The following is a 20,845-nucleotide window of genomic DNA, read 5'->3' on the forward strand; positions in this document are numbered from 1 at the left end:
CTTGACAGTCTTTTTTTAATGTATCCAACAAACCACTTCGTGTCAAAAATAATGTAATAATAATAATAATAATAATAAATAAATAAAATAAAAAACTCAAATCCTCTGTCATCTTCATCTGTGGGCTTTTTAGACTACTAATTATAATGGGTAATAGCTACAATTAAATAATTTTTAAGAGGCTATGACATTATTAAGGGACCGACCTGACTTGTTTTGATAATGAATAAAGTGAAGAAGGGTTTGTTATATCTGTCAGCTCAAAACACCCCACTACCCACGTACAGTTCTATACATCTTAAATCCCTAAGGCTATTTTTCCTGTGAATAAAAACATAAATTTAATCAATAGAAAAATGCTTTAATGTCCAACAATGAGACAAAATGTTCTGTATAGAAGCCCCTTTGCAAGTAATGCATTTTCAGCAGAAATATAACAAATTATGGACACACAGGAGGTAGGATTGTTTCGCCTCTCCTTTCTGCTCGGAGGTGGGCGGGGACTGTCCTGTTCTCTTCCCCAACCCCCTCCTCGGAAGTAGACGTATCTGTCTATATTCCATTCTTTTCTTTTTATATATATTTTTTTACAGCCCCTTTTCCCTAAGCAATAGGACAATGGAAGCCACGATGGACGACTGAACAGAAGTGCGGGTTCCACCTCTTTTCTTCATCCTTGAATCGAGTGGACCGGATGAAACCCAACTGTGGTTTTCTCCGCTACGCAGGGGAGGTAAGGCTCCGGGCCCTGTCTACTTGCTGGGACTGAGTTAGCCATTTAAATGTCTCTTCGGTGCAGTCAACACTGTCCTGCTAACCAGTACGCGCCTCGACTTCTTTAATTCACACCAACTAGTGGTTGTCGACTATTTATTGAAATACCCATTTTTGTTTAAAGGACTAGCTTGCTGGTCATGTTAGACACCGAGTCGCTAGCGACCCTAAGGGCTACCGGCTGTCAAACAACCTCCTTTCCAGATACTAGTCAGGTTCATTGTTAATAACTCAGGGTAGCATTGAGTATGAACCTGGGCACTCTCAAGACCGAAAGTTCTTGAAAATTTGGGACTTCCCGTTGGAGGTTCAATGTTATTCCGACAAAAGGAGATGCTTACTTGCTTTCACTTTGTAACTTATAAAGAGGGTACTGTTTACTGTTTACAGTGATGCACATTTACCCAAATTTCCCTGAGGGCTCTCTGAAGGGAGTAATAAAGTATTTCTATTTCTATTCTACATTAAAATAATGACTCTACTTAAACAGCTTTGAATAAGTTCAGGATTGTTATTCCAATCAGTCAACTCGACCAGCTCCACTAATATGAAAATGAAAATAAAATAATAAATCAAATTAAAAACTATTTTTAATATTTTAATCCATTATAATTTATACATAACTGCCATTTCTGAGAACAAAAACACTGTTGGAAACATTGTGAGTAAAACTAGAGCATCTTATTTATTATACTAGCTATGCTAATCAAGCTTACTTAGATTTAATGGCCAAGGTGAGTTGGAGCACGTGATATGCTGAGATGATGTGTCACCATGCAGGTAGCTGTATCCAGTGGGGAGGTAGGCTTGACCTGGGGAGGACAGAATGAAGTTCATGGATCCCTGGGGACGCCAGAGGCTGTCTTTTCTTCTAGAAAAGGCCGCCTCTAGGGAAGCCAAGATTTGGAAGGTCTACGTGCCAAAGAAACCCTCCTCACAGGTGAGGATTTACTTCTTATGATAGGAGCTGAATGTCTGTTTAATGATGTGCCCATACAACATTCATTTCAGTCACATTTTAACTCAGTCTCAAGCATATGATATTTTAATCTATGCAGCTATCAGGACATATATATACACACACACACACACACATATATATTTATATATATATATTCCAAGACAGATTACTGCACATGATTCTAGAGGCAGACATGTTTATTCCAGGAGAAATCAAAGTATTGGAAAAGCTTAAGAGTCAAACTGCAGTACTGTGCGAACGTCTTGAGCCATTTAAACGTGCAAACCAACAGAAACCAGATGTTTTGTATGAATCAACACTGGTTGAGTTTGGTATAATTTTTATGACAGTAGTCAGGTTGCATGGGCTGAGCTGGAAAAGGATGACAAAGAAAAGGATTTTCAAAACTAAAGGCAGTTTAAAAAGATCACAACAAAGCCCAGCTACTTAAATATATAACAAAAGTGGTGGCTCAAGACATTTGCATATTATTATAAGTAAAAACTTATATGCATTAAAACAAATATTTTAACCTTCATTCATCACGGTTTTAATTTAAAGGTCCCATATTATGCAAAATTCACTTTTTAATGGTTTTGGAACAGTCATACTGGTCCCCCCGCATGTGTAGGAGACCCGTAAGTGTGAAACTCTTTCAGGCGCTCTCTCTCCCCCCTGCTCCACCTCTAGGGAAGTAAGCGCTGAAATGAGCTTGTTTGAAAGCGTGTACGTTATGACGTCATAAGGGACAATAACCACTCCCCACAGAGCGATGGACCCGTCTACCGGCTCTCAAAGCCCGCCCTCTAAAAATCACCTAGCGCCCAGTGTTTTTCCCTCTTCGGCAACCCTCGTTAGCGGACATGGCTAAGCGACAGAAGCACTGTTCTGTTTGTGGCTGCATAAATGAACACGAAAACGTTTTTTTACTTCCATCCACTGAACCCACGAGGACTGAGTGGATTAATTTTATTTTTGGAGGAAATGTACCCGGAAAACTTCCAAAGGTTTTGCATGTCTGTGGCCAGCATTTCAAGAGGACTGTTTCCACAACATGGGGGCATGGAAAGCAGGCTTCGCCAACCGTTTGAAGCTGAAGCCAGGTTCAATACCAACTGTCCGTGACACAGCTGGAGAGGTAAGAGCTGGCAGTTATTTTATCGTTTCGGCCTTATTAGTCTGATAGCTTGAAAATATATTAACCTGTCAATCACCTCATGACGGGCGATGCGATGGGCGGAGCCAACAGCTGAGCTGCTCCACCAGGGTTCCGCCCACCATAAACGGCACATTTCTGAAGCTGCTAAAAAGAGGGAGGTGAAGAGAAGCCGCTGCACTCAAACTGAGGGTCGATTTGTCCATACCATGGCGGAAATATTTAATTTAGATATTAATGAATGGTCTCAGATTGGGAATAAAGTGTATAATATGGGACCTTTAAAATCTCTTAAGGGCCTATGATCGCACCTGGATGGTCAGATCGCATTTGCTTTTCAAAGCAACTAGATCAGCTGGAGTGCTGCTGTCAGCGTCTCTCAAACTCTCTCCAAGCTTTTGTTTGACACTGACAGATAAAGCCAGAAATATGATAGTTTTATTATGATAACATAAACATATTCACTGCATCTGAGTGTAAAAGTGAGATTGGATGAGTAGGCATTGCTTTTCTTTCTATATATACTTTTTTTCTTCTTTTTTGTCATTTTGTCACAGGAAAAAGGGCTCAAATCAGACCTGTATGTTTTTGGACTTAAATTGTTAATATTAATAATAAAGTAGCTTAAAGATTATATATATATATATATATATATATATATTATCAGACCATATGGGTGAAGTTGTGCTGGAAAAAAACATAACAAAAGGTAAAGATTTTTTTTTTATGTCATTTATAAAAGAAAAATCAGAAGTATTTGACAGCAAGTTCAGTTATGAAACCACAAAACGGCTTTATGGCCAACATTTGGGAAGTAGTGATGCACACAATCCTCCATTTACGCAGGTCAAATGCACTGTGGCTGGTTTCATTGGTATTTAAATCACATGGTGGGATCACGGAGAATGTCTGTGGGGGAATTTTAGAGAAAACAAGGAGTTGCACAAAACATGCAAACATGTGAACAGTGTGCATCGAAGTGACGCGTGTCAGATCCCTGTAGCTTTGTTGTTCCTTTTTAAATTCATGTTGTCTAATGATCAGTACTTGTTGAAGTTAGTATCTGGGAACCATGGTCCTGTTAGCCTCCAGTGACAGCTCGGCAAATCAGCGTGTGAGACTGGGCAACATGTAGAGGCTGTGATTAACGCGCTGGTCAGTGCGTACATGTGACATCATCACAGTATAACTGGCTGTACTGTCACCTCTGACATGACACACCCAGCAGAGACATTAAAGTAAATGTTTAAATATCTCTTACACTGAAAAAATTTGGTTACTCAGCCTCTTGTCTTCACTTTCTGTTTACGTCCCTTCCTCGGGATCAGAAATGGTCCATTTTCGCTAAAGAGCTGTTCTCTTTTTAAATGGCCATAACGTAACAAACGTCTCGCATTTCAGGGGACGTGGTGGTGTGGTGGTTAGCACCGCAGCCTCACAGCAAGAACGTCGCTGGTTTGAGCCTCGGCTGGGGGTTCAGAACGGTGGTCGTTCTGTGTGGAGTTTCATGTTCTCCCTGCGTAAGCGTGGGTTTTCTAGGTACCCCGGCTTCCTCCCTACGTCCAATCACATGCGTGTTAGGTTAATTGGTCACTTATTGGTTGGGGTAATTTCTTCTTCAGATTTTTTTTTTATTCTGAAATCAAATCTCTTCTCTGTTCATCTGTATGGATTTATTTCTGGTGAATGAAATTATTCTGGTAGTTATAAAAGGAAAAGTCAGATATTTAAATATACATCATTAGATAAATATTTTAATTTAATAAAATTTTTGTTTAAGCAAAAGATGAAGTAAAAATATGAGAGGAAGCTAAATATGTGGGAGAAGTTTTATTTATTACAATAACAATAAAATGTACCAAAAAACTGGGTCAGATTTCAGTTCCACTCTGAAACCTGTGGAACCAGTAAACAGTTCTGACTGTCTGACAGAACAACACTGGGACTAATGGTAACCAGAGAACAACCATCACAGTCTGATGGTACCGTTTCATTCCTGCAGGCAGTAATTCTTTCTACATGAATTCTCAGGTGAACCACCTCACCTGTTCTCTCATCCCGTCCATCTAGCTGACACCTTGTAAATGCAGCCGTCTTTACTTCTGCTCACATTAAGCTCAAACTGTCCTTTATATCCAACCCACGGTCAGCCAGAAGCACATCAGCTGCTGGAAAAGTTTCACCGCACGCACCAAGACGGAGGGTGAAAATCTGCTGCTGCTGATCATGAGAATTGTTTCTGAATGAGACGAAGATGAAAAAATTTCTTACGAGCCCAACATACCGGATCAACCCCACAGTTCTCTGTGTTGGTGACACTTCTCCTTCTTCTCTAGTTTCTCATTCTTTTACTTGAAATACTTCCTTAACTTCCAAATAAAACACACCTTGCTGGAGCTCTGAAAAAGAAAAGCAGCCTGTTTAGTGCTGAATGTGCTCTCATGGCTGTCGTCTGCAGCTCATTTAGAGACTCTGAATCTAGAAGCATAAATAAACAATGCCTTGATGGTTTGTCTGGTTTTTGATCTCTGGAAGTTGTGGAAGGTGATGGCACACCTGCAGGAGAATGTTTTAGTCTCAGATCAGTCAGCGGGGTGTGTGTGTGTGTGTGTAGTCTGTAGTTTCCTCTGCGATTTTAACCAAAGTGCCGTAAAGTAATCCATTAAATATGAATCTAGGCAGTATTTTCTTTTTTCTAATGTTGGGAGTTGCTTTAGGAAAAGGATATAATTTCAAGTTAAACAACATTTAAAGGTTTTTCTCTGCCGTTAAACAAATAGAAAAATTGTGAAAGAAGTCATAGTTCAGATTCTGAAGAGCTGACTGGATTTATGTTGTTTGAATAATTGATTAACTCGTCTGGTCTAGTGTCAAGAAAAGTATTTTTATGCAATTTTTTTGGAAGGATGGAAAATTTAGTCACATTTAGTGTGTTGTTGTCAGACTTGACGGCAGACAGTAACAGTGAGTCACTGCACAAAACTCCATTGAAAGGGTTTGTTTCTTTACATCCGTCACAGCTGTTCTCACCCAGTTTCACACATCATAAGACACATGATGTCATAGACATGTTCCATCACACCCTCAGCTGGTCTCCACCTATGAACAGACACACCTTCATTAAATGATAAATACCTGGAAAATGTCTTCATAAGAAATGTTTCACCTCCATTGATTCAGAATACATGAACCTTCTGTTTATTCTATATTTGTTTGTTTTGGAGAAGCCAAAGTTCAGCTGCTCTTTAATGTCTGTCTTTTTTTTTTAATATTATTTATTAAAAAGCCTCAAATGTAAGTGAAGAAGTTCATTCATTCAACTCAAACAAGTCTTTATAGATTGTATTTTTATTTCAAACCCATCAGCTAGGTCACTGGGTTCATTTTCCTGTCAGCTCAGCTCTCTTTGTGTCTGTGATCTTTTTTCGTCAGTTGGATATTTTTCTAGATGCCATACTGGTGTCCAAATAGAGCAAGGCAGTGGTAGTCATGGCAAGATAACAAATGCACTCTGATTGGATTATTCAGATGTTTTAGCGGTCTGTGTTTACTTTGGTGCAACAGGAACATGTCATGTATGATGTGTAGTAGCATGTCAGACATCATCAGACATGCTGGTGATGAGGCCAATATGCAAGCTGTTCCAGTTTAATTTAACTGGCAACTTTGGTTCAACTTTAAAGAAATTAAAGAAACATATAAATGCTTTTTTATTTATGTTCATTTCAATGCAGCTCTACAAGAAACGAGGAGTCAAAGGCATTTCCACAAGCTATAGGACAGCTGATTTCTGCCTTTAAAGCCAAATGAGGCTCTGAATTTAAGACATGAACAAGCTCGGATAGGACGATATGACATTTATTCAGGTCTCTGAGGAAGTCATGACATATGATCAGGGACAATGTAGGGCATGCTTGAGTTGCAGTGAACCCAGAGCCCACTACTACGAATACCACACATTCCTGGAGGAAGAGCTAAAAACAGCAGCTGCTGAAAAACAATGTCGGTGTTGCACCAGTGAAAGATTTTTGGTCTGTTTTGATCCAACAGTGCAAACATGTTATATGGGTTGTTTTCTAAGTTTGGACATTTTAAGATTCAGTTACCAGACAGTGTCAAGTTGCCTGTGCTTTTTGTTCATTGTTAGATGTTACTCACTGATTGGTCATTTTGGCTTTGTACAGAAAGGGTGCAGCGCCTGCCTCCTAAAGCCTGTCATATCAGTCAGGCTTCAGGAAACAACACAGCACCATTACAGCATCATTAAAGGTCATGAATGATATAATGAAGGCATTAGACAATAAAAAAATGGTGTGTTGCTCTTTTTATCGATCTTCCAAAGGCCTTCAACACTGTTAATCATTGCATCCTAAAGCAAAGGCTTTAGGATGCAAAACATTTCAAATACACAATTTCATTTCTAGGCAGATGATACTGGGGTTTACTGTTGTGATGCTACCCATGTTCAAGCTGTCATGTACTTTTGACATCATACAGTCCCCACTGCTTGATTTAAAATTACTGTTGAATAAGTGAGATGCTGATGAGTGACATCAAAAATCAAAATTCATCCCATTACCGTTAGCGATCACACACCAGTATCATTCACTCTGAAAAATAAGAACAATAAACCAGGAACTAGAAATTTAATACGTCATTACTTAAATATCCTGAGTTTATTAGCTACTTTAAAAGAGAATGGTCCTTATATCTAGAAAACAACGGCGTACCAGAAACTTCGGCGTGTGTTCTTTGAGAAGCAGGAAAAGCAGTAATGAGAGGAAAAATAATTTCCTTCTCTTCCCATAAGAAAAAGAAGGAAACTTTGATAATTTCAGAATAAAACTCAGATTAAAATCTCTAGAGGAGCTTACCATGTTTCCCCAAAAGAGCACATACTGAACGCTATAAGGAAAGCTACACTTGAACTTCATGAAATTATAGATAATAATAATAATAATAATAATAAATAGATAGATAATAGAAAAAAAACACAGTTCTTCGAGCAAAGACTTCGGTTGGAGAACTTCGAACATGGAAATAAATGGCTAATCAGTTAAAAACAAACAAGGAGAAAACAATCATCTCCTCTGTCCAGAACGTAATATCAGCCATGACCCCGACAAGATAAAAAACACTTTGAGAGATTTCAATAAAACATTATAGAAATCACAACTAAACACAACAGTTTACTGAATATCGATCAATGTCTTAGTAACATTAATCTTCCAAAATTAAAACATGAAATTAGGATGGCCTTGTATTCTTTCAGCCAGTGACTCCATGAAGCTCTCCAGCATATGCCCAAGAATAAAGCTCCAGGTCCAGATTTAGATGGTTATCCAGCAGAATTTACAAAGATTTCTGGACAACGCTGGCACCCTCTTTCTACAATATATTAGAAATAAAGGAAAAACAAAATAATACCTTCAAATATGAACTCAGCTATTACTCTACTCATAAAACCAGGAGAAGACCCGACACTTCCATCCAGTTACCGTCCAGTTTCATTAATAAATGTAGATCTTATAATAATCAGCAAAGCTTTGGCCAGAAGGATAGAAAAATAACCCCTCTAATAATACATCCTGACCAAACAGGCTTTAGTAAAGGTAGACATTCCTCTTCTAACACTTGTAGATTAATTAACATCATAGATTATTCTACTCTACATAATCTGGAATCCACAGTCTTTTCTTTAGATGCATAAAAAGCATTTGACTGAGTAAACTGGAAATTTTTTTTTGCAGCATTAAACAAATTTGGGTTTGGGTCATCGTTCATAGACTGGATAAAAATATTATATAACAACCCAAATGCATGTGTGAAGATCATAGACTGTATGGATGGACGAAGCCTCTGTGACGTCACCCGTAAGTTTCTGAAGAGCAAAAGTGAAGCTTGTTGGGGGGTTCCTACCGTCAGCATCTCGGCAGCAGCATGCCGGAAAATACAAAAATGAGCAAAGTGGCGGAGCTGAGAGAGCTCAGCCATCATTTTATGCCTGAGACTCTACAGGTTACAGAATCTGTAACACAGTCATAATAATAACTGTTATTATCTTAAGGCTGTTTGTTATTAAATGAAAGACCCAGCTTAAGTCACTCTTTTTACATGACGGTAAACAACCTTCATTCAGTTTTTATTTCCTCTTTGAAAAGGAAACTAGTCGGATGAACTGGTGGTAGAATTTTTTTAATGAAAAAATGATTGTAATTTAGGAAGATCCCGTTTGTCCTCTCAGTTTAAATAAGTGAAAGGCTTCCACCAGGTCCTGCTAAATGTCCGAAAACAGTCTATTAAGTTTAGGAAAATGCTAACTAGTCTTGTTTGGCCAGAAATAGATTTGCTTTTAAAACAAGAGGCTCCTTATGGATTGTTTGTTGAGTTGTTCTGACCTCAGTGGGTAAGTAGTTGAGTTAAAGCAGCTCAGGTGTCTGCAGATGTCAGTGAGGTGTCTGTTTTTACAGGGTGCGGAAATATAGACATTTTTGGAGTAATTTAAAAGCTAAATTTTCCTTTAAATAGTGTAACTAATTATTCTTTGAAAAAGCTGCATTGATGAGTTTGCTGTTCGGATTTAGGTGCCAAAGCAGTTTTCTCATGATGGTTGTTTAGTAGTCAAATTAAACAAATTCATGATGGTGACATCACACAGTGTAATGGAAGCACAGTGGCCATAAATCAATACATGTGATTCAGAAAGCCTCACCTTTAATGTTTGTAAGTGATGAAAGTTAACACGGGCAGGCCTATTGATTGCCTCCGCGTGTCTTTGATAAGATGAAACATTTCAGTCGAGCATGAGCTGAGTGCGGTTGTTTGTGTTTGCTATGTTTACAGGATACAGACATCTCCCCGACCCAGCGGGACGAGGCCGTGCGATGGCTGACGGAGCTCCACAGCAGACTGCGGCTCTACCCAGAGACCCTGGTGTTAGCCGTTAGCATTCTTGACCGCTTCCTCATTTCCATCAAGGTACATGACTGGTACGAGTTTACCTATCACCATGCTGCTAACCTTTAGCTGTTAGCTTACCTGTTTGTATTTAAATTTACTTTTAATGAATTTTAAACCAGTAACCCACCTTCACTTTTAGCTCAAGTGTGCCTTAATATACAGAACTTGTAAATATGTAAATAAAAGAAAAAGGAAATAACTTCATCTAAATTAAAACTACAGGATTTAAATATAATTTTGTATAAATAATTTTTCTATTATTTTTTATTACTCCTCTGATTTATAATAATAAATTATGGCCTAAGTCGCACAATGCTGCGCTCAAATGAAAAGTACTGAACTGTGCAGTTTCATTGAGTGGTGGGAGGAAATGGTCTCTACTCTGAGAAGAACCTTTCAGACCTGATCTGATTGGACTTATTTTCATTTGGATTAGTGGGAGGTTCTCGTAGCGCAGCTGCCTCATCGCAGGCAGAACAACGATGTGACATTCAGAGTCGAATCCATGTCCAGCTCCCACCACACACACAGGAAGTTTTGTCACTGAGGAAGAAGATGTTCCAGGACATGAGATCCCAGTTCCCTTGTACATCTGATAAGAAACACGGTTTAACTCATACATGCTCTTCACATTTTGTACCTTCATGGTCTGAGTCAGTTACTGGCCTGGTTCAAGAATTCCCTCTGAATAAGTGTCTGTATGATGTTAAACTACAGATCCATTTAGGATGTCTTAATAGCATTTATGACATTTATAAATGCATAATTAATCCTTAATAAATGTTTCAGAGAGCGGGGAGAGTATTTCTGAGTTTCTGTAGAAAACCAGTATTACAGTCTTCATTCCTTTATCATAAGAAGCAATTATCTATTTTTATGGGCTCTAGTGGTTTTTGTTATGCAGTTAGTAGACAGAAAGGGGGGGGGGGCTCAGAAAGAGTTGTTATTGTTTATTTTTAACATAAAAACATCTCCCTGCTCCTCTCCATCGGTCATCTTCATCTTGACACATCCTCCTCAAAATCTCCATGTTGGAGGATCAGATCATGGACCTGATGCACATTAAGCCTGCAATGACGTCCCTCGCTGCAATGGCAGCTTTATAATGTTATGACCCCCATCCCAACCCAAACTGATTGAAATAAGTTCATTTTCAGATTATTCCTGCTCACGTTTCCACCATTTCCACATTCCCTACGCTCCTTCGTCTGTTTCTGTGTCAACCTGGACAAGTGTGGCGATGATATGAGATAAAATTAACTTTATTAAAACAAGGAAGGAGAATCTGTATGCCAAAAACTTTCATTCAAAAAGAGAGGTTATGTTCAATAGATGATAAATTTCACTAAAATGTATTTAAAAATGTGCATTTCATTCTCAATCTGTCTTAGTTTATTCTGTCCATGAGGACAGCGAAGGACAAGATCCCCAGAACTCTGACAGCACTGTTCTGCAAAAGAAGTTTCCGTTTCCAGATTCCCTAAAACCACCATTTTCCCTGATTTTGTCCTTCACTGGTAGATAAAAAATCCACCTCTATAGACACAAAGTCACATCTGACCCCAAACAGCCTCAGTGTATTAACATTTCTAGCACCGGTACAAAAGTAGAAAACTGTCAAATGTTTTAATATTTTGTGTATTTCGGATCATTTTAGGAAAAGTGATCAAATTTCAGGCTAAAAGGATGATAAAGAATGCAGTTAAGAGTATTTTTACTGTCAGAAAGGGTTCAATTTGACCTGAACAACAGCTAAGGGTCAACGCTCTACACGTGAGGATATTTTAGGACACGCAGGTCCTCTAACTAAATTCCACTGAGTGACACATTCAGAAGGTTGTCTGAGGATTAGTCAGGTCGGGGTTGTTGGTTAACATGGACTAAGATGGATAGTAAACTGTTTGTATGCTGGCAGCAGTTCTGGATTAAAAAAAATGTTGTTCAAATGTCCTACATGATGGTTTTCCACGCTCTCCATTAGCAAAAGTACCATTAGCTAAAGTTTTATGTACATTTTACATTTTTAAGCAGGGCTCAAGAATATTACCAAAAATTTGTCGAGTACAACTAATAATGTTTTTCTCGGCCACGCCAGTTTCACAGGTCCAGACTTTTATCTCACCGAATGTCTGGCTGAATATTCAGTGTTCATTCCACAGAATTCACTCTACATTCATACACACATCAAACACACATACAGGAGGAGGGAGGTGCCTGTCTCCACCCTAAATACAGAGTTCACAGTCGCAGACCACCAGAAGCAAAGCTGGTAGGAGGGTCTCCAGGGAAGCAGTACCCTAGTCTACTCCCTTGATGTGCTGCCACCATAACGCATATTTAAATTAACACATTAACAAGGAACAGAAACATGAATGAAACATGGATGGACAGAAACACGAATGTTGTCTAAGAAACTCAACATTTTGTGGCTGTAGAAATAAGAAAAAGCTGCATCTGTTTCTGGTGAAGCTTCGTGTTTATTTTCTTACTGATAAACGTCACCAGAAAATCTCAGCAGCCTCCATCAAACTCAGGCAGTCATTGTTGATGAAACTAAGACGAGAGATTTCTGTGTCTTTCACAAAATTCAGGTCTAACATTTCGGGGGGGGCAGAGGCTCATGAGCCATTTCAAAGTTTGACAGGTTTAGTTTCATTCAAGTCAGTAACATTAGCACTTTTTAAAAAATGTGGCATTTTTCTTCATGGCATTAATGCTTCAAGTAAAGAATAGAAAACATTTTTTAAACCTCATTCTGGTTCACAGAAATTTAAATATCAACCATCAGTGTACATGAGCAGTGATGAAAGGGAATGTAGTACATGTGGTGCTGAGAACATCGCTGGGAAATGTAAGAAGTTGGTTTGGAGCCTTGTTAAATTTTCATTTAAAGCACCTGCAGCCTCACCTGATTTTTATCTGGCTGCTTAATGGTTACAATAAAAAAAACGTGTGTGTGTGTGTGTGATTTAAAGAGTTTAATAAAACTGTTGACATTGCCAGCTGATGTTGCTTTGAAATGAGCACATTTAGATGAAATTAAAGGATAAATTGCTGATTGATTAGATTGTTTGTTTAAAGGCCCGTCCGAAGTACCTGCGCTGCATCGCCATCGCCTGCTTCTTCCTGGCTGCTAAGACCTGTGAGGAGGATGAGGTGAGGCGGAGCTGCAGCATGAGAATAACTGAATCATTATGAACCTGTTGGAAAGCTTGTGTGGAATTAACACAGTTAACAACTCGTGTGTGTGTGTGTTTCAGTGTGTGCCCTCTCTGAAGGCGGTAGTCGCCTCCAGCAACTGTGGCTGCTCCCCATCAGAGATCCTGAGGATGGAGCGGATCATCTTGGACAAACTGAACTGGGATCTGCACACTGCCACAGCTCTGGACTTCCTGCACATTGTACATGTTCCACACACACACACACACACAGCTCAGTGTTTTTTTGGATTCAGCTGTTGGCAAAGAAAAGTTATTGCTGAATGCTGGGGAGCTTGTTTTAGGTCCTGATTCTCATGTTTGGAGCTTAATCTGTTCCCATCCTGCCTCTTCTGTAGTTCCATGCCATGGTCCTGTCATGTCAATCTGGGTTCCTGGACTCCATGCTGGGCCTGAACCGGTCTCAGCACCTTGCCCAGCTCACACAGCGACTGTACCACTGCCTCGCGGACCACACACTCATGCAGGTACACACCCTGCTTCCTTTGCACAGCTAACGTTGTAATTTAAGCCATGTTGTATTTCCAGATGCGGTCGTCTTTGTCCTCTTCTTTTTTTAGATTTGTTTCATTATTTCTGCAGCTCAGAGGATCCATGCTGGCTTTGGCCATTATAACCCTGGAGCTGGAGACCTGCTGTCCTGATTGGCTGGCTCTGACCATCAACCTGCTGAGGAAGGCGCAGGTCTGTTTGTCTTTAGATTCAGCTGTCAGGATCAGGTTTATTTACATTCCAGGGCTCAGTGGTGGAGGATCAGGAATTTCAACATAATCCTGTTTAGTTTTTGGAATTAAATTCATCACTTTAATGTGGAATATGTAGGAGGAGCACAAACTAAGACTAGCACTGGTTATTAAACTGGATTATAATCATTTAGTTTTATTTTCATCTATTCCAGAAATATATATAGCTGTTTATCACTAAAGCAGACTTTATAATTACAATATGTGTATAAATATAAAATTTTTAAATATTTATTTATTCTTCAGCGAGTGGTAATGTCTTGGATCACTCATGACTCTTAAGTAGCTAACTTGCAAATATGCCCTTTGCACCCATGAATATCCTAAGAAACAGGTGAGTAAAATAAAAATAATGTCCACTGTAGTTGACACTGAGTTAAAGGATTCCCTATTTTGCTGCTTACATCCATCTCTTATATTCAGTCTGTGACTATTTATCTTTTTCTAACCTCTATTTGGTGATACTGGGGTTCCAGATAAGTGTTTTTTATGTTAGGGGCTTCCACAGAAAAGAAATACAGGAAGTATTTATGGATGTTTTAGTGATAACAGTTTATTTTAATGGTTCCTTAAAATTGAACTTTATCAACTGCAGTCACAGGGAATGAAAAATCAGCTCTGTTGGAGAACTTGTTCTCCTGAACTAACTTTTAGCCCCTGAAAGCAGCAGGGCAGCCTTTCAGTGTTGGAGTTGGGGATCTCTGCTTTAACAGAAGAGTTTCTCTCGTCTCCCACAGATCGACAGCTCTGAGTTGATTCGCAGTCGAGAGCTGGTGGCACGTAGTATGTCCACACAGAGAGCTTCCCTGTCTCCAAACACTGTCTACATCTACCAACCCCTGCAGAGCCACAGCACCCTGCAGCTCCCGGCCCTGGACCCCTCACTTACCTGCCAAACTCTGGGTAAGCGTGTGAAATGAAATCTGAAGGACAACATGGGCACCAGGTTTTGATATAAAATATGTGTAAAATTCTTTTTTTAGGGACCATCACCTCCACCACCGAGTCTTCCAGGGACCACACACTCACTAATGCTACCCCTGGTGGAGAAGAGGAGGGCTCTGTCTCCTCCTCCTGCTCCTCAGCTCTGCTTTCATCACCCAAACACCTCCGCCATCTTAACCAGCTGAGGAAGATCACGCTGCGCTGCAAAGCTTCCACCAAGCGCAAGGTACCAGTCTGCAGTCTTCTGTCCAGCATCATAGTGAGCAGAACGACGGTCTGGCTGCAGCGTTGTGCTGAACACACTTGTTTTACCTTGAGAATATAAAAGAAGTTAAACATGGTCGATGTTTACCCTTCATAACCAAGTTTTGTTTTTTTTTTTTCTATTTTGTTTTGGTTATTGCGGAGTTGTATCTTAATGCTGATCTGACAAGAGGAATCGAGGGAAAGAAAAAGTCAAGAGAAGAAGTCAAGATACAACAGATAAAAAGCAACAACGGCAACTCAAAAGAAAAACAGGAAATGTCACAATTTTTAGGGGTAATTATCGGGCCGATAACAGGAAACTATTACATCATTCCGATAAGTCCAATATCATAATGATTTGCCCCGATAACCCCTCACGTTGGAAGATGACTCGTTTTGGTAGTTTTTTAACTTATCTAACAAGAAAACTGACTGAGTTACTGACTTAAACCAACATCCAGTGTATTTTTCGACATGTTATAATAGAAGCGTGAACTTAAAGGCTGAAAGCACAACTGGGATTGGGGAATTTCCAACACACTGTGAATGCAGCACAGCGTGCTTACGTTTGACAACAGAGAACATGGCGTCGGTAGTGTGGGAATTCTTCAAAGTTTCTGAAGAAGACAGTTCGCTTGTTATTTGTAATAACTGTTCCAAACAAGTTCCACGAGGAGGGAAAAGTAGCTTCACTACTACAAACCTGATCAGTCACCTGAAACATAATCATCGTTTTGACAGAGTTTTGAAAGCGTATGAAGACGCCCGAGCTGCTGAAGACCCAAAAAACTTAAAGCCAACCACAAAGAAGCCACCAACACACACACAGACATCTGTGAGTTGTTTGAGACATACAAGAAATTTGCCAGACATGACCCACGGGCTGAGGCTGGAAATGATGGTGCTTAGTGACCAGCCCTTTACCCTCGTTGAGAACAAAGTCTTTTCTCGTCTGATTCCTCACTTGGAGCCATGGTTTACATGCCGAGCCGCTGCTACTTTGCTGATGTGTGTGACCTTATGCCGAGTCGGTTATCTTCAAACATAACCACCTTGGCATCCATTAAAACACTATCCAAAACTATAAATAAAAAAAAAAAAACTTTAGTCTTTTTGCTCATCTGTAAAATGTAACGTTCGTTCCAGAGCCGTACATCATTACAGTAACAATAACGTTTCATTTCAGTGTTACTGTAGATAAACATTGTCATTTTACCAAACTACTGACAGTTACCTTTAGCATAAAAAGCTGGTGATTATCCTGCAGGTTTTGAAACATTCAATTGTGGATCCGTTGCTTGACGTAGCAAACACAATATCGCGGGTACAGTCTTGAGCAGTATAGCTCACATAAGACCAAGGAACAAACCGAAGGAGAAGGAGGCGTTGGGCGGTTGTAAATAACTTTGTATTAGTGTCCGAAACTGACTTCTCGACGCAGGAGCGAACTCCAAACTCAGCACTCCCCACTAGTGGATTATTTTAATTGGTGACGTAAAAGACGCATGAAGGAACGTATGACAACGCATGAAACGGGCCTATGTATTATATATATGTAAGAGAGCATAAAAGGGTATAAACATGCCTTTCTGCAGCTCACATGGAATGAAAACGAAGCAACACCAGCAGTAACAAGCAGATGTTTAACTTTGTTTTTGTTGTGATCTGCCATCGTGGTTCATAATCTTTTGTAGAACGTGAGGTTATAGAGGGAGCTTTTAAATTCACCATGGTGGTATGTTATGAAATTAAGTAATCATGGCATCCCAAGATGCTACACTTTAAAAAAAATGACAGAAAACAAAGCAGCCAATCATCAGGTGCTCCTACAGGAAGACAAGCTGAGAACAGTTTCAGTTTCTAAACTCAACTTACTTCAAAGGTCTTCTTATATGTTTAGGTGGAGCAGATGGATGTGGACGACTTCTACGATGGCATCAAACGACTCTACAACGAAGACATCATCAGCCCCACCGCTGTCATCCAGGAGGGGGCAACGTCTGCAGTAGGGGCGATGACAGCAGGTGCTGGAGGAGGAGGAGGCGGCCTTTCCATCAGCAACGTGGTGTTGTCCCGACAAGAAGGCAGCTCCTCCCCCTGCCCGCCTCTTCAACCGGTCACTTCCTCCTAGAGACCAACCAGGAAGCAGGTAACCAAAAACAGCTCAACATCATCATTGACGAGTGACCCGTCAGCCGCAGGTGTTCAAGGCAGAGAACGATTCATAAAAATGGCAGCTCCATGATGAAATATTTGTCCATCAGTGTTAGTGGAGAAAACCGTCTTTTCTGATGTTGAGTTGTTTTTGGTTGCGATGCTTTTGAACCCAAACTGTTGCGCTGACCTGAGATCAGCTCCCATCAGCCCCTTCAGCTGGAAAACAGAGCCCAAAAAAATGTAAATATTCAAAAGTGTGCAAAAAAAAATTCTTCTTCTCATATTAATACATGTTAAAATCAAAATCATCCAAAAAAATTTATAAACGGATAAAGTTGCATTAATAAAAAAACAAGAATCGAGTCCTGCTCTTGTGGTTAGTTTACTGACCTGTTGTGGAAGAATTTCTGTTTTTGGATTTGTTTGTTAACTTATATTTGTTCTCTTAAAACTCTTCTTTCTTTTATGTATGCGTTTATTCTGTTTCTCTTTCGTCTATGTTCATGTTTTCATATATTTATGAGTCTGAATGGGAAGACAGAGGTTGGTGTAGACGACTATCTGAACTACTCGCCCAGATAGAAGAAAAGTTTTGTGCCATTTAATTGTTAAGAAGCTAATATCAACATCCCTCTGTTTTCCCTGGCCATGCAGCTTGTAGTGATGCTAGGTTGAACCGATAGTTGTTTTATTCATCCACAAATAGAAAAGAAGTCTTTGGAGTTGTGGCTTGGATCTGGTTTTGGTCAAAAACTTCTGTTTTGTTGTTTGTGCCAACAGCTGATGGTGATGCTTTTTGCACATCGACAGCCGTTTGCTTCATTTATTTCTCTACAGCATCAACATGAAGCTGCTGAGTCTCAGTTTGAGGTTACAGGAACTGATTGGAATTTTTTTTGTCTTAGTTTAAAACCCTTTAGAAGAAAAAAGTGAATTCTCACTCATGTTCAAAGATAAAACTGTCATCTGCCCAGGTTCTGTTTATTTTATTTGTCTTGATACTAAAATCTCTATTGTTCCTGCTGAGGGAGCTATTGGTGGCTTATTCAGGTCCCTGAATGCACCACATCTCCACTAAATAAAGAGTGTGAAATCTGATCCATCATTTTGTCGTCTGTTTGTCACATTTTACATGTAAATAGCGTGTTTGACAGTAGGTGTAACGGCTATGTTGATCCACAACAAAAAAGTTATTTATATGGACTGTGTTCCACCAATGGATTGCATCCAATCTCGTTCTTTCAATCTTCCATCCTAAGCAGCCGAAGGAAACGGTGGAGAGAAAAGACTCTGGAAGGAAAACCTCCAGCAGAATTGCAACCAGGAGGGACGACCATCTACCTGGACTGGTTGGGGCTAGAGAGGACAGAAGAGAGGTCAACAAGCACCATGTGCACCAACTACAGGGGGATCACACTCCACAGTCTCCCTGGTGAAGGCCAAATTAAAGATTCACAGAGAAGAGGGACTATCGGATAGTCAAACCTCGGATTGAGGATGCGCAAGACACCGAACCCCTAATTGCTCCTGATGGGTCGTGGTTGAGCGCTTTGCATGGCAGCTTCCGCCATCAGTGTGTGAATGTGTGTGTGAGTGGGTGAATGTAACATATATGTAAAGCGCTTTGGATAAAGCACTATATAAGTACAGACCATTTACCATTTTATTTCAACTTTGGATAAGTCCATTAACAAAACACTACTTGGATTCAGATCGGGGGGGGGGGGGCGTTCCTCCCAATCACGCCCCTCCAGGTCTCACTGTCATTGCTCATGTGAGTATTGAAGTCCCCCAGCAGAACAAGGGAGTCCCAGAAGGAGTGCTCTCCAACACCCCTTCCAAGGACTCCAAAAAGTGGAAACTGCTGTTTGGTGCATGCCTCCGCAAAGTCCATTAAGTTATGATAATTGCCACCTCGTCGGGCATTATCCCGCTTATACCACGGTCACTTATGAAAGAAAAATATATTAAATACATTATTAATGCGTTAATGTTGTTTTTTACCGGTAAAATCGTAAGTTTTTCCACAAGAAGCGGCTGAGTGGACTATTTCTTTGTGACACGTTGCCAAGGTAACCGGCTCTAACACAGAACCTGCCGCTCAGTCAGCTGCAGTTATGTCACGTGATACAAACATTTCAGAGGGCGGGTGCGGCTCTTACAGCTGGTGTGTCCAGAGGATGATGCGACATTTGGTTTCAGCCAAAGTCCACAGATAGTTTCCTAAATCTTTTTTATAGAAAGAAATATTATCCACCCCTGATCATTAAATGTGTATCTAGCAAGTAAGTCTATCCTAAATCGTTTTTATGTTATCAACCATTCACTCTGTATTAAGTATGTAAGTAAATGTGGTGGAGTGGGTTTTTCTTACTCCAGTCTCCTCGCTTCCTCATTGAGGGCGCAAGGCGTAGCAAATATGGCAGTAATTGCGGGGCGGAGTAGAGCACCTTTATAGCCGGGCAGGTGTTTGTCCCTTTAGTATTAGAGATGGGATTTATGGCTCTTTGAAGGGAGCCGGATCTTGAGGAGCCGTTCCTTTCAAAGAGCCATTCAAAAGACTGGCTCGTTCTCACAATATCTTACAAAATTTCACAATATATAAGAATGACAATCAAAATAAATATATAAAATCTGCTATACAAGATTAAATAATTATAGGAAATATAGATAAAAAAGGATAAATCTAAGCAGTAAGTGTAAATTCTAGTAAATGTTTTGGATAAAACTCACAGTATTTGTTTCCAAACAATACTCTCTGCCCATAGATGCTTCACATGAATGGAGCGTGCTGGACATCAGACTTCTATGATGTCACAAATGTTATTTTATTTTCATTTTCATTTTACTCAAACTACTTCTTATTTACTTATTTATTCATTTATTTATTCATTCAGTCATTTTAAGCTGGAAGGGGGGTGAGGGGGGATTGGGCTTGGCGCGTGTGTGTATATGTGTGTGTGTGTGTGACTGTGTGAAAGATTTCATTGACTTTTTATTCTTATGTTTTAAATCATGTAAAGAACTTTGTGTTGCCTATGGCATGGAAAGCGCTTTATAAATAAAGTTTGTTTTGATTTGATGAAGGCAGTGTCAAAATTTGTATATAAAAAGAATGGCTCACAAATGAACTGCTCACAGCTGTGAATCGGTTTCCATCGTTCATTTAAAAGAGTCGTTCAAAAGAATCATGAACATCTCTATTTAGGATGCGCTGTAAGCTGACAGTTGTGTGGCTAGCCTGCCAAAGTGTCAACGTTTCCTCACCTGCGACCTTAAGTGCCATAATCTCTTTCCTTCTCCGCTGGGGCTGTGGCGGTGCTTGGGTATTTACACCCGCATGTTTCTTTGCAGCGCTGCGGTTTGCTGTGCAGAAAGCAGCATGACGGGCAGTTTCACCTTTGCGTTGCATTGCTAGGTTGTGAGTTTGGTGGTGGGGCAGCTCATTGGGAACTTTCGTGGTATTCCTGGTCTCTTCTCTCTCCCTCCCCATTTTGGGATGTACTGGTAAGACTGCTTTCGCTCATCAGACGGAGCGGGACATTAATCTGTATGTGTGTTTTCCTCTTTTTTTAGGCACGTGAAGTCGCGTGCCGTAGCCTACGCTATACTGTGCGTGAGAGGTTGCTGTTTTGTCTCCGCTTGGATTTCCGCCAGCTCCTCCAGTTCATCGGCCCTCCGTACG

General features: G+C 40.1%; 1 protein-coding gene across 2 annotated transcripts; it reads left to right on the forward strand.

The window, feature by feature from the left end:
• Positions 1-488: 488 nt before the first annotated feature.
• ccni (cyclin I) lies at positions 489-18,258 on the forward strand. Of its 2 annotated transcripts, none has more exons than XM_041969993.1 (10): positions 489-733; positions 1,555-1,714; positions 9,735-9,869; positions 12,933-13,007; positions 13,112-13,252; positions 13,408-13,536; positions 13,652-13,753; positions 14,550-14,715; positions 14,796-15,016; positions 15,166-15,621. In XM_041969993.1, the coding sequence occupies exons 2-10, from the start codon at positions 1,601-1,603 to the stop codon at positions 15,355-15,357; spliced, it is 1,275 nt and encodes a 424-aa protein (XP_041825927.1). In that variant the 5' UTR covers positions 489-733; positions 1,555-1,600; the 3' UTR covers positions 15,358-15,621. The 2 variants fall into 2 exon arrangements, with proteins under 2 accessions (XP_041825927.1, XP_041825926.1); XM_041969992.1 differs by lacking the exon at positions 15,166-15,621 and adding an exon at positions 16,904-18,258 and having other exon boundaries at positions 494-733; positions 14,796-14,983.
• The last annotated feature ends 2,587 nt before the right edge of the window (positions 18,259-20,845 follow it).

The sequence above is a fragment of the Melanotaenia boesemani genome, chromosome 19, assembly GCF_017639745.1.
Source record: "Melanotaenia boesemani isolate fMelBoe1 chromosome 19, fMelBoe1.pri, whole genome shotgun sequence".
In the NCBI taxonomy this organism is placed as follows: domain Eukaryota; kingdom Metazoa; phylum Chordata; class Actinopteri; order Atheriniformes; family Melanotaeniidae; genus Melanotaenia; species Melanotaenia boesemani.

What these genes read in the sequence shown, in the direction of transcription:
- ccni (XM_041969992.1), top strand. Translation starts at nt 1,601, where the DNA reads ATGAAGTTCATGGATCCCTGGGGACGCCAGAGGCTGTCTTTTCTTCTA. An exon ending in CTCTGGACTTCCTGCACATT is followed by an intron (nt 13,253 to 13,407) that starts GTACATGTTCCA and finishes CCTCTTCTGTAG; the next exon opens with TTCCATGCCATGGTCCTGTC. An exon ending in ACCTGCTGAGGAAGGCGCAG is followed by an intron (nt 13,754 to 14,549) that starts GTCTGTTTGTCT and finishes CGTCTCCCACAG; the next exon opens with ATCGACAGCTCTGAGTTGAT.